Source organism: Rhopilema esculentum, chromosome 6, assembly GCF_057945365.1.
Source record: "Rhopilema esculentum isolate cy_ngs chromosome 6, ASM5794536v1, whole genome shotgun sequence".
Lineage (NCBI taxonomy): Eukaryota > Metazoa > Cnidaria > Scyphozoa > Rhizostomeae > Rhizostomatidae > Rhopilema > Rhopilema esculentum.
Window position 1 is genome coordinate 2,233,244 of NC_142820.1, and position 14,229 is coordinate 2,247,472.

Genomic DNA, 14,229 nt, shown 5'->3' on the forward strand with positions numbered 1-14,229 from the left:
CAAATAAAAAGGTGTGTTCCATATCAACATTGACTTTTGGGATTATGGAATGCATAAGTACAAAATAAACATCACTCTTTTTATATCGATAAAAGAACAATGTAAATTACTATTTTAGCAGTCTTTTAGTGCTTGATGGTATTGGCAGAGCTATACACTTGGTGGTATATGAAAGAAAAGGGTTCTAAGTTGCAACTCAGAGTTTCATCAATAATAAATAACAAACAACATTAAAAAAATTGGGTTTCTGCATTTAGTTTGCCATTATAAGACTCATATTTTTCTTAATACATTGTATCTCTTTCTCTGGTAGAAGACCTCCTAAATTTTCAAAATAGATTACAGTTTTAAGCTTTATACGGCAAATATTTTATTGCTACTCTGACCTGAGTTTTAAGTCAACCTCCAAGGTCATAAAAATTTATGTTTGATATCATGAAAATCCCGCCACACGGAAAAGAGGCCGCGAAAGTATGGTGCACAACTGCACATGTTTGCCCTTGGCCCGTAAGTAACAATTCGTACGTAAGGTTTGTTGATTGGAACGTAAGTAATTTTATCATTTTTTTCTTTTGAAGCATAAACCCTTGACAGAGTTGGCAAAAACAAAAAAACGGCATATGAAATGGCACCATACCAGAAAATTGCCCTGCTTTCATTCGTACATTCATGCAGCAGAAACCTGCCAACCTTTACATATGTTTTCCTATAGTCATAAACTTTAGAAATGTCATAGATGAGATAGAGATACCAACATTTTTAAGAAAGGTAGAGCAAAATGCACAAATATAGAGAGAAAATATATATTTTTCGCGTTTGTACCATAAACAGAAGCAAAACAGCAATAATGGTATGTAGGTTATCAAAAAGTTATCAGTCATTTCTCTAGATTGCTAGCAGTTGCTGTTCTTGCTGCTATTACAACATTATCTTCAGGTACCCATTTATGGCAAGAAATTCTTGACTCAGGGTGATGTGATTTCATTGCCAGAGAGTGATCCAGCTTTATGCAAGAGTGGCTGTTGTACCAGAACTATCTTTCAATTTTTTGCAGCAAATTAAATCACTTTTATTTTGACCCAGGTATCTTAATTTTATTTAAGTGCTACCGAATGCTGTTACATTCTTCCAGGCCACACAAAGAGTAAATTTAGGAATTTTCTTGAAAAAAGGTTCTTGTTTCCGCAAGAAGTAAGCAATTTTTTGAAAGTCTCAAAATCAGGAAAAAACTGGGAAAATTGAGAGGATGCGTTTGGATAGGGGGAGAAATAGATAAGAAAAAAAATGCCAGGAGAGTGGAAGAAACATGCATGCAATGTTTGTAGATTATCATAAAACACCCTTAATAAAATCTATAATGAATTAAGCATTGATTTTCATTGAGAGTATTTAGTCTTGAAACTTTTCTGGTGATTTAATTTTTTCCATAAAAAGAGGCAGTAAAGGTGGGATATCCCTTGTGGGCATCTTTATATGCTTTAATCAGGTAGGGTTCTCCACTGATTAGTTAACCTATTTAGAGACCAAGGTAGAATCCATGTAAACCTCAGGCTAGATATTGAACTCTTGTAAATATGAACTTGCAGCAAATCTTCATCTTATTGCTAATACTAAGATGCTGTGAGTACAATGTTCAATAGAAACTATTAATAATTTTTTTTGCCAAAAAGACTGGTTATGAGTCATACCCTGGCCCAAAAACAGGCAGCAAACCCATCCACCTTTATTTTTTCTCAATTCAATACCAGTATGCCAAGGAAATTATGATCTCCATGACCTGAGTTACATGAATTCCACCCTGGCTTAGAGAGCTCCTCCTTAATCAGTCAATCTTAGATGCAATTATGTAAAGTAATTATATTGATAAAGAGAATTGATAATGATAAAGCCAGCATTGTTAATTGTCATGCTGTATTGCATTTATTGTTAGAATGTATTTGTTGGGAGTTGTATATAGGATTAATTAATGATGAATGCAAACTGAACTGAACTGAAACTACTGAGGCCAGAAATACATTTGATAAAATAAACAATTAACAATCATTGGCAGTGTTATCAAATATAACACATAAGTTTATTTTTCTATAGATGTTTTTTCTTAATTATTTGCATCTTGCTCAAAAGTATTGTTATATGGACCCAGTCATGGAAATTTTTTTTAGTCTTCATACCTTTCTGTGGAATTTAGAGAGATTACCAAAGGGTTATGAGTCAAGTGTAGACCCCAATCCTCAAATACTAAAAAGCCTTAATCAAATTGAAAAAATAACAGTTATACAATGCCAGGTTGGGAAACTTGTATGATTTTGACAATGTGTAGCTGCAACCAACAGCTCCTTATTAGCTACAACTTGCAAGCCAAGGCATTTGAACTGCAAGCGACAAAGTTCAAATATACATGACTAGAGCATAATAAACATGGCTCGATTGATATTGTGGGTAAGATGGGAGCACACCTCCAGCTTAGCTGCAAGTATATGCTAGTTTTCTAGCCTGGAGTATGTGTTTCCAAAAACTAAGCTGAAAAAATTTCTTTGAAAGCAGGGTAATATAGAGTGGAACACCATGAATACCTATAATGGAAAGTTTACAAAATATTCACATGGCATGGCTGCAGGGATGGAATTTGATAATTCAGATGATGAGTTCATGTTTGCTGATGATAACATTGATTCAGCTTTTGAAGTCCCTGATCAGAAATTTGCTGAAAACAAGTCAGAAAGCCTAGATAATGACGCCCAGACAGAAAAGGCCCCATGGAACAGTAGCAAGGCAGTTAATGCTGATTCTAGCAAAAATGATAATCAAGACTCAACTATGTAAGTTGATTTTGAGTAAATATATTCTCTGCTTTGCAATTGTTGATATGGAAATGAAAATTTGACTGTTACTGACTTGGTGCTTTAAAAACCTGGAAACCGAGGAAACCACACTATAAACTGGAAAGCCGTGTCAGAGGGACCAAGATAGAACAAGATATTGAGCTTCACATCAGAGTAAACACCTCCCTTGAAATGGTTTTGTAAAAAAATTATCTGACTGGAAAACCAGCCTTACGAATTTCTTATGATCCCTCAAAAATGAAATAAATTTATTTGGAATTTTAATTGCACAGTGCTAAAGTGAACTATTGACTTTCAGTTATTGAAAACAATGGTTAAGTTGTTTGTCTACCCATATGACTGTGAAGGGAAGCAACTGGACACTGACACTTAATCAACAAATTAACTTGCAGATGAAGAAGTGTTATTATACCCAAAAAATTTTACACTCCAAGGGCAATGATTTTTCCAGCTATTATCAAAATAGTTTCCTGTCATGTAGAGTATGAGCGCTATTTTCACTGGATTATTTACTAACATCATGTTTCTCTGTCAAGGACAATATTTTTATCATTTCTATCTTGTCATTAATATAAGATAAAACAGAACAAAATGGAAGATATTTTCAAAAGGTGTCTCCATTTTACTGAAATTTGAAGTTTCATTACACTGTAGCACCAGAATCACAATTTCTTGTTCCTTTCACTCTAATATATTGATAAATGCCCAAGCAGGTTATTGTAAACATCAGATGAACATCATTTACTTCTATCCATCAGAAAATGGCATTGACTAATTGTAAGTTCTCATTTTTAATCATAGGCACAAAAATAGTTATTCTCTATTAGAAGACTCCCCTGAATCATTTAAGATATCAGATGATGACATGAGAGCTGCAATTTTAAAAGGAGACCTGCAATATGTAGCTAATGCATTAAATTCAGGTTAGTTTTAATAGGAAATCCATTTTTGTTTCTTTGCATTTTTGCTTTACACATAACAGTTTCCATTTTTTTAAAAAGAAATGTTTCTACAATCTGTCAATTTTGGTGAGTTTGTTTCTGTTTTGTCTGGAAAGATTTTGGTATTAGATCTAATTTCCCAAAACACTTGACATCTACCTCTCTTTTTTCTCTGAATAAAAGAAATTTGGGTAGCATTTTATTAGATGTGGATTCGTGTTAGATAAGTTTCGTTTTAATTGACTCTGAGAAGATGGAAAATATCTAGAAATACAGCTAATGACTTTTTGCAAAGTTTGCGTTAAGGTTGTTTCATGGCATGACAATATCCACACAGAAATACTCAGTTGGGTATATGGATAAGTTGTTTGTTGCTAAGTTCTTAAAGCTTATTTTCTGTTGCTTTTCGAATATTTTTAACCCTCCAACAGGTGTTAAAAATACTGAAAATTCGTATTCACTAATTTGTAACAATGATAAACTAAAAATTAGTTGGAAACTCTGAATCGCAGTTCAGGAAGGTCCTAATTTTTGTTTGTTTTTCCTGTCCTTTTCTTTTTGATTTATATTGTAAGAGGATTAAGATTGTTGATAACAATGTTTAAAAGTTTGTGAAATTGGTACTGCTCTATTTGTGGAGCGGAAGGTTTCTAAAACAGAACTCAGAACACTGACCTTGCATTTAAGTAAAAAGCTTTTGAAAGTATTGACAATTTAATGTTAGATAGTATAACAGGGAATACAAAATGTTTTTGTGTTTCTAGGTTTTGATGCAGAAAGGAAAGTTAAGTCTGGATGGACTAGTCTAATGTTTGCTGCTAATAATGCACAAGTGGATATTTTGAATCTGCTCCTGCAGCATGGTGCAAATGCAAATTTCAAGAAAGGTTGGTAAATTGCTGTATTTTGTGACAATTTCTGTGGAGGCTCTTTTTTGACAAATACTGTTAATTGAATCTGCCTTTTGTTAGGATGAGACCAAAAGGTCTTCGCACAGATACTAAACATAAACTTGTTTAGTACTAAACATCCGCTATGAATGTTACAGGATTTGAAAATTTTATTGCAAGGGTATCATTCTGCTTGATTTCCCCTTTTTGAGATTCCCCCTCAGTTTCCCATGCAAACATTGTTTTCCCAGTATATAGTATTAATGGTTCATGTTGCCTTTATGATCTGTTTGAAATTTGTTTGGAAAAATATACAAAATGCATTATTCTTTAGATAAATTCATTGAATCAGTTTAAATGCACAGGAAAATCATTTCGATGCTTATGTTTTAATCCTTCAGATCTTTACACCCCCTTAATGGCCCTATGCAGCACCACCAGTAATAATCAACAAAGTATAATTGATTGTGCGACAAGTTTGTTGGAAGCTGGTGCCAATGTAAATGCACATGACAGGTAAGAGTTTTTCACATATTTTTTTCAGATATTGCTTGATCACACCCTCTATCTCCCAATATCAGCCTTTCTTTAACAATGGTACCCATCCCTATATCCTCAAAAAGTTGGTATTTTGATCCCTTGACAATGTCTCAAGCTAGTCGCTATCCAAAGGCAGCTCTAACCCTTGCAATATAGAGTTTTGTAAATTCCAATAGTAAGTGCTCTCTTGCATTTTGCCAAAGTTAGAATTGTGAAGGTGTAAATCATAGATTCTAGATTTTTGTCTTCCTCTTGGATTGTTAACCGAAATGCTACTGTATATTTCACGGCATGTCATTAAGATGGGACAAATTGTGCATGGGTTTCAAGGTACTAAGATCGTGAGGAGGATATGTGGAGCTTTTAAATGGACATCCTTGATGTTGTCAATGCATGGATTAATGCCATTTTTCAACTGGTTAATGCTCATTTTTCTTGAAAGGATTGCAGCCCAAATCAAGTATGATTTGTATTATGCATCAATATATTTTTTTATGAATCTTTAGGGTCATTCATCTTTTGATTGCCAATTTCTATTTCATTAAAATCTAGACATTTGATGACGCCATTGATGTTCGCTGCACAAAGGACAAGTCCTGATGTTCTTGAACTCCTTATTCAAAAAGGGGCTGAAGTTAACGCACAGGAGAATCGAGGATGGACAGTATGTGGCCTTTCGCTATTCGTATAACCAAGGACATTGAAATGCCTTATTGTGGCCTATCTGCTATCTCCCATAAGTGAATGCAACCCCATAGCAAGTTCCTTTGTTGTAGCAAATTATCTCTAGTACCATGTTAGCCCATTTGTGCTGTAGAATTTGCGAGAAGTAAGATTATATTCTCTTACAAAGTAGATAAAGAGAGAAAGTTTCCGAAAGGTTCTGCAAATTTAGTACAATTTTAGTTTACTTTTCTTAGAGTAGTTTCAAAAAGACATCAAAAGCATCTTTTTTCCATTAAAAACATCGTCTTTACTACTTAGAAGTCACAGACACTTCCATTTGAAAATCAATTTATTTGCATGTTGAAAACAAAATACAAGTGTTTGTTCATTCATTAGCATGCGCAAAAAGGCAACATTGAAAATTCAAGAAGACGATTCTTACAACACAGCTACTGCACCACTGTATTAGCATCTTTGTGACCCTGTAGCCAGTTATATTTAAAGAAAATTACTCCCAAAATGACAAAAGTTCCATCACGTTCCATAGTTGTTTCCCTGGTGCCTGAATAAGCTTACATAAACCTGGAATGATTGCGAAACCCCGCTTAGGCCTATTTTGACCTTGCCGTTTGACTAGCAAATATTTTTTGGTACTCCTTGTAGGCTTTAGCATTCGCTGCACATTCCGGAAATGCTAATTCAGTGAAGCTGCTATTGAAACGCAATGCTAATTCTTCACTATCTGCATTTGATGGTCAATGTCCGGCTGATCTTGCATATTCAAGGGGATTTGCCACTGTGAGTGAAATTACTTTTCATCTGCCTTCTTTTTTATTGTTTAAGTCACCTGTATGAGACTGGCTCTCTAGAAATTTAATGTAATAACTGTTTTAGATTTCAGAGCTGAAGAGATAGATACTTAAATCTTTTCTAGGCTTAGCCTGCACGCAGACCCAATAGTCTGAAGGGTCTGCGCAGCAGCGACCAAAACCTTGCTACCGCGCAATTCTGGGTTTCCAGGAAAATAATTTATTCAGTCATTGGTTATAAATTTATGCTCATTGTTTTGTTGCGAAACATGACCGTCCTGGTTCCCGAGAAATGTGGATTGAAGTTAGACGATTCGCAGTTTTCGGAAATATTGGATCTGTGCGGAGGCTAGTCAGAGTTTAGCTTCTCTGCTGAGAATCGTTACCCAAAAGCAGGTCAAAAAGACAAGGCCCACTCAAGCGCTCTCGTATTTAATAAAATATATTGATAGAAGATAGATATAAATTTGTTAACCATAATAAGCTTTTTGAACTGCAAAATTTTGGAATTGAAGTAAAAAGGGCAATCGTAACATTGGATTCTAAAATTAACTTTTCTTACAACCTATCCTCGGGGTACAAACTGTCGCAGAATGAAAGAAAAAGGAACGGAAATTTATGTCCAAGTAACGTCAGGGGAAGAGCCATACTTTTTTCGTCTTTTTTCTGGTACGGAACGTCACTGATTGCAACGACTCACGTCCACTCACGTAGCTGAAAAGTTGAGAGAAATATCAAACTTTTGCTGCGTTCGTAAAATAGGAGTTTTAATGTAAAAAGATTCAGAGAATGAACTTTGCAGCGCTAATTTCAATCCAGCCAGCTGTAGGGATTAAAGCAAACTCGCACAAACGATGATAACGAAGAAACAGACATAGCGAGTGAAAAAAAGCTGGTTTTAACGAACATTTGTGCAGTTTGCCTAAAATGAATTTGTAACAATTCAGCAATAAACAACAAATAAATTAATAGGCGATTTTTCAAAACAGTTCTCGACAAGAATAACAAAAGCTAATGCCACATCTACAGTAATGTGAAAATTTAATGAACTCCTGGTTGCCTTTTAATCTCGTACTTGTACATCGTAGCTGCAAATGAATGATTCTCTCTTTCTGATGTCTCTTTAAGCTGTGCAACCAAATTTCTTTCAAATTACATGCAAAACGCTTTGAATTCGGCAAACTGGAGAGAGTCTGTGTTCCATTTGTTGAAAATTTTACAAATAGAGTGATGCTGAGAACTTTGTACGCTACAACCTTGCTAATTTGCTATGGTCTCTTTAAATTGACTTTAATTTAAAGGGTTAATTGTTTGCTTAATTTTTGTTTGCTTTGCAGAAGGTGACCATTAGAATGGATTTTTTCATGGCTTGATTAGCTCGGTTCAAGTGAGATATAAAGAACACAAAATTATGTGTATAGGGCGATAAGATTGTCTTGCATAATTTCATGCCTGCGGTTGCTAAAGGAGGCTTTTACGCAAGATTGAGGGTTCAGCCACTGAGCACTTTCTAAACACATGACTTCACGTTTGCTTTTTGTCGAGTTTGTAGCCAAATCAAGTTTTAGAACAGATCCTTAGTGTCCTGTATGTCTGCACGCTAATGTTTCGATGAGACCAGTTTTCCTTTTGGTTGGACTAAAAGTATTTCAACATGCAGTGCACAACCAATTCTAGTGTCATCTAAACATTTGTAAGAAATCAAATAATGTTTTCCATGGAAACATTTTCTTTCTGTTTTTCAACATGGAAACTTTTTATATCCCTGCTGTATAACGAAAGAATAAAAATGTCATCGATATATGTCGTCAGCCTCTAGGTTTCATCCTATTGTAAACTTCTCTTATTTTTTATTTTTTTATCTTTTTAAATTGTTTTATCTTTTTGAACATTTTGTGTTTTTAAATTTTTGTCTTCTTGTATTTTTGTTTTTTTTTTAATTTTTTGTCTTTTTGAAGTTTTGCTGAAATTGTACCACATCTGTTTTCCACAGGTCACCTTTTACAACAAATTGTCAAATTGTACCCTCATTTTTACAGATAGCTGCATTGTTAGACGATTCGAATTCAATTTCAAAGAGACCAGACAGTATTTCTCACATCAGGTTTTTTAATTTGCGTTTCTTATTTGCGTTCTTTTGCTCAGTTATTTCATTTTGCCTATATTTCTTCTTATTTCATATTTTTCATTTGTTTACCTTTGTTAGACATTTTTTATAGTTGTCTTTGGATATACAAATTGTTTAAGATTATATTTTTTTATAATTGTATTTTACAATTTCAAAAAGAACAGCTCAAAACCAACTTGTACACCGACCTTTATTTAGCATAAACTATTATGTTAAGTCTTTTGTTGATTCACAAGAGCTTTTAATTCATTCAAGACTGCAGAAAGTCATCAAAAGCTTTCTATAAATTTACATGGAAACTTACTATATTGATTGATGACTTTTATTAAACCACATTTCTCAATATTTGAAGTTTAGTTGACTTGACAGAAAATCAAAATCTCTTCTTCATTAGATACAAAAAGTTGGAAGATCTGGAAATGTTTCTTTTTGGACTTGACTTGGGGCATCTTGTGGAACTTTTTCAGGTTTGATGGTTCCTTATGGGGTGCCAAATGGGCCAAAATTTCAAGACGGGACAGAATCTTATGAAGACTTCAAAATATCATCAAGAGTTGGATATATCTCTCTTTACAACAAAAATTCTTCACAAGATAGCATATATTCATTTCTTCATGACATTCCTAGTATCTTTACCAGAATATTTGCACAACTTCTTGATGAGATTTTGGCTGATCGCTTGATGAGATTTTCAAACTGAATTTTGTCCCAATCGGCATGGTCCGCAAATTGTGAGCCCGCAACATGCAAACGAGGCCTTTACTTAAACGACACCCAAATATGGCATTGGTGTTGCCAGAGATCGTGGGTGCGATGCAATCTGGTGCGTTTTTGTTTGAAGACCTGAAAAGGTTTCGTTTCTGTAACCAGTGGCGGATTTTTGTAAAGAGAGATATATTCTAATCTTGATTATATATCCAACTCTTGATGATATTTTAGGGTCTTCACAAGATTCTGTCCCGTCTTGAAGTTTTGGCCCATTTGGCGCCCCATAGTTCCTTGGCTCAAATCAATTACTAAATAATTTTTGGTACCTCCAAATCTGAAGATGGCACGAATGTTTATATTATATTGTTTTTATTCACAGCGCTATGTTCCCGCTATTTTGTGCCAAATCAATTACTTTTGTTAATTTAATTTGTCTTTGCATCTTAAAAAAGCTGTACCGACCAAGTTTTGAGCATCTGCTTTGTTATTCATCGGCTAGCATACACACTAAGACATGAATTCATTCTCTATTTTATTTCTCTTGTATTCTCATTTCACGGTCCTTTTTTCCTACAATTGACTGCTTAGACCAGTGTTAATTCTATTTTTCATGGTAATTTCCTATGTTTTGACTATTTTTAGGATCAAAACGTGGCTTTTCAAGACTTTTTGAAACTAACCGACGAAGAACTAAAACAGGTATATCTTAATGACGCTATTTGCCAAACAAGATTTTTAGTCTCAGAAAATGCCAATTACTGCCTAAGCGCTGAGCAACTTTCTTTAATAATCGGTTTAAGATGATTATCAGCTTCAGTACACGAAAATACATTACAGAAAAAAAGATTAACAACATATTCAGTCACATAATTCCTAAAACTGTTTCCGATTTGCACAGATTTTCTCTGCTTGATCAAAAATATTTTCTTTTTTGAAAAGTAAGCTAGAAGCCATGTAAAAGTATGCTAGATTTTTAAGGATGATTCGGTTCAGGTTTCAAGAGGTTTTTGCGTTTCTTCTGCAATGTGTAAGAGATTCATTTGTATAGTTAACTGTAAAACAAGTAAAACAAATGTTAAATCGCTACTTTTCTATTTTATCGTTTATCTTCAGTTTCAAACTGCATTTTTAAATGAAGGCCTTTGTAAGAACGGTAGAAGTGTTTCCTGTTAGATGCATTTGAAAAGTTTATTTATCTTGGTGTCTTTATTTCAGCTGGGAGTAAATCAATTAGGAGATCGTAGAAAAATTCTTGAAACCCTTCGCGGTATTCACACGAACGAATGGGATTTGTCCGGGCTGACAATCGATAAAAACTCCAAGATAAAGTAAGCACCTGCACTTTTTCAATGCATATCTTCCCTTAGTTTTTAGACAACTTTTTAAGTTATCGCTCTCTTTGTGGTCGGATGTGTACTGTGAATTTTTATGAAACGTGCGAATGGAGGTAGTTTCTGACATGTTTTTTTTCAGCTGGCGGTGCCAAAGAACCACATTGTGAATCCCCGAATGAGTAATGACCTATCAGAGTCATGATAGTTATGTAACAAGGATGAAAAAATTTTTCAGCCAATCAGATTGTTTGTTTACATACGTCACGAGCCAATTAAAACGCGTAAAAGACAATAGAAAACTGAGGAGAAAATAGAAGAAATCGAACGATGTTATTTTGATGTCATTTGAAACGATACGCATACATGTTAAAGGCATCAATTAATATATCTTTAAAGTTGCACGCAAGTAAGCATTTTCACTGTCGCCTTCAGTAATAATTGCAAAGCAGTTTCGCTTGCATATACAAGAAAACAAATACTAAAACAAGCCTTATGCAATAAGTATACTAAATGGACTCACCGGAGTGGAGGAGAATGGGAGGATAAATCATGGCAGACAGGAAGGTGATCAAAATTCGGGCGTCATCAAAATTCGTTTGAAGCATAAAATCAGTATAAAACAGGTGGAATTACGTTAAGTACCTTTCATTCGCGGATGAACAAAAAAATACTAAAAAGAAATGAAAATAAATGAAACACACTTCAAATAATAAAATTGTTTGACAAACTTTATATGAAAGTATTTAAGCAGATCTTAAAACTGTTATATTTTTATGTTTATATCGTCCTTTTTGAATTTCATCTTTTAATCCGAATTTTCATTTTTTAACTTTCATTAAAGTCTTGTAATTTGATTTTTGTTTCGAGGACAATTGAAGCTGCAGCAATTATTTCAAACATCACAAAGCACATTGGCTGCATTCAGAGCAGTGTGGCCTATTTGTGTAAATACATTAAAAGTGACAAAGAATTAATAAAAGAGGTAACATGTCAGGAGTCTTCAACGTATATCAACAATTAAGTGATTCGCAGAAAATTGCCGTTTAACTATTCATGAAATAAATATGTAAGTGTAAGGTCATAGATCCCTTTTTATCCCAAAGACCGACAACAAGCAATCAGTCGGACTTTTTGTCTGTGAAACTTAATTTTGTTGAGTTTCCTATGCTATATTTGCAAATGCTGTTTAGTCCAAATGGCTATTGTAAGAAAATTTGAGAAGTGGTTGTATTTGATGCCGATTTCGAAGCATGAATTTTAAACCTAAGCATGTCATCAGAAGAACAACTTAAAATAGATTCCCATCTTTGTATTTCCTGTAATGAAGAAAGATTGCCAATTTTGTGATAAAGATTTCAAGCTTTTTATTATAATTCCTCTTTAAGTGACCCGTTTTAATATAAATTATCAGCATTTTATATGTTTCCTTCAAAAACTCATATAAAAATGGTCAAGGACTCATATAAAAGCCACACAGATTGCTTCTAGTCTGTGTCTTACCAACCAAACTCAAATTTGTTCCAGGATGAACGGAGTTTCCAGAAGACATTAGTTTTGCAATGCAAAGACGCTTTAGAGGAATCTGCTCGACTTCAAAAGGATTTAATCGAGTTACAGACATTTGTAAACAAGGTATGTTTAGATTTCCATTATATAATCTATGCTTTGACTCTGCAGAATCTCTAACGATTTACGTTTTTCCAAAACTGTGTTTATCATTCTCAAAAACTGCTTCAACAAAATAAAGCTGATAGCTACAAAACTTCTACTTATATCAGCATTTAATGAAAGTTTAAAACATTAAAAGTTCACCATTATTCTCCACGGCATTTTTCTTAGCAGAATAGCAGAATCCTATTTCATTCGTATATATTGAACTTCTCTTGGTGACCTAGCGGATCTGTTTCTAGCATTTCGCATCTCTCTCTCTCCCTCTCTCTCTTTGTAGATTTATGTTCCCCTAATGTTAGGTACAATAACAGTATAAAAGACCCAATGAACTTTCTCGAAAGCCTAAATTTCATGCCTAAGACATTTGTGCTGAGCCTATTTAAACCATTTTTTGTGAGTACAGGATTAGGAGTGAAACTCAAGACCCATTTCTATTATTTGTTTGGTGTCCTAAAATCTATCATCTGAGAAAGTGAACGATAGACCGGGAGTCTCCAGCTGATCCTTCTATAAATTACTCTCTTTTCAGTAAAAAATTGATATTTATCAGCAAATTGTTGTCCTATCACTTGCGTTTATATTTAGGAGTTCGCATCATCGCTACAAGAACAGTGCAATTTCATTGGTAAAAAGGGAAATGGGAGTGTCTTCTCAAAGCAACGAACCTTTGTCAAGTCTATTTTGTGCTTGTCATTCTTTGGAGTTTTTGCTGTCTCGAGTTTCAAGCTTTTTAGATCAATATCTAGGTGAAAGTAGGACATGCAACGGCTCCAATAGGGCATACCAATGTGGTGTTTACGAACAGTGCTTTGAAAGTCTGTTGCCTGCCCATTAAAAAAACATACATATGTTATAGTGAAGTATCTTATGTAAAAATGCCTTAATGCTAGCGTATAGTACGTGGAACACCCAAACAGTTTCAGTCAATTCTCGATCTGTTTCCAATGCACGCCGATAGATAGATATAGTTAATTTGCCCCATTTTCCCCAAAACAATGTTGGCATTGCATCATAGCCATCCTAGTATCAAAATTACAGGTGACGTTCAAATGGTGTATTTGTTCGGAGAAAATGTAACATTGTTTGAAAGAGAGCGGAGAGCTACTAATATGAATGACAAACGGCTTATGGTGCTCGAAGCCTTTTGATTGTCTGAATGCCAATCTGAGCAGTGTGCGCCATTTATGCTTAAAGAAGAAAGGCACTAAACCCTAGCCTTGTGGCACATCTTTTATTTTTTCCTTCCAAGCGGTTGACGTCCGATTGTTTTCTGGTTCCTTACTGAGTTTACGCAACCGCAATCTGCTCGAAAATAAAATTGACGAGACAAGTTTTCAATTCTAAATTACCATTTTAAACATCGAAGGAGAAGCTGCTGGCGTGCATTTTCCCATGGATAAATGTGTCTAGGTATCATGGCATTTTTCGTGAACCCGGTGAAGTATTAGAAGAAAATGCACTGTCATTTCTGCATAGGAAATAGTGCCACTTTTCCTGCAAACCCGTGGACGATCATTTGATTATCTTCCTAGATACAACTAAACATTGTAGTTTGCCATAACGTATTTCTAATAAAAATAAAATAATTGGTTTTTATACCATTTATGTAATAATTAGTTGATATTATTGCTATCATGTTCCCGTTTTAACCAACTTTTTAAAGTTCAAATCGCTACTCAAGATCAAAGACAAATCGCCA

At 34.3% G+C, this 14,229-nt stretch overlaps 1 protein-coding gene across 5 annotated transcripts; it reads left to right on the forward strand.

The window, feature by feature from the left end:
• The first annotated feature begins 33 nt into the window (after nt 1-33).
• LOC135686631 (ankyrin repeat, SAM and basic leucine zipper domain-containing protein 1) lies at nt 34-14,229 on the forward strand. Of its 5 annotated transcripts, none has more exons than XM_065202900.2 (14): nt 34-546; nt 2,542-2,819; nt 3,645-3,766; nt 4,549-4,671; nt 5,076-5,190; nt 5,767-5,878; nt 6,544-6,678; nt 8,729-8,793; nt 9,212-9,284; nt 10,168-10,224; nt 10,741-10,853; nt 11,727-11,841; nt 12,384-12,491; nt 13,116-14,229. In XM_065202900.2, the coding sequence occupies exons 1-14, from the start codon at nt 424-426 to the stop codon at nt 13,278-13,280; spliced, it is 1,704 nt and encodes a 567-aa protein (XP_065058972.2). In that variant the 5' UTR covers nt 34-423; the 3' UTR covers nt 13,281-14,229. The 5 variants fall into 5 exon arrangements, with proteins under 5 accessions (XP_065058972.2, XP_065058971.2, XP_088965052.1 ...); XM_065202899.2 differs by having other exon boundaries at nt 2,545-2,819; XM_089108926.1 differs by having other exon boundaries at nt 34-530; nt 2,545-2,819.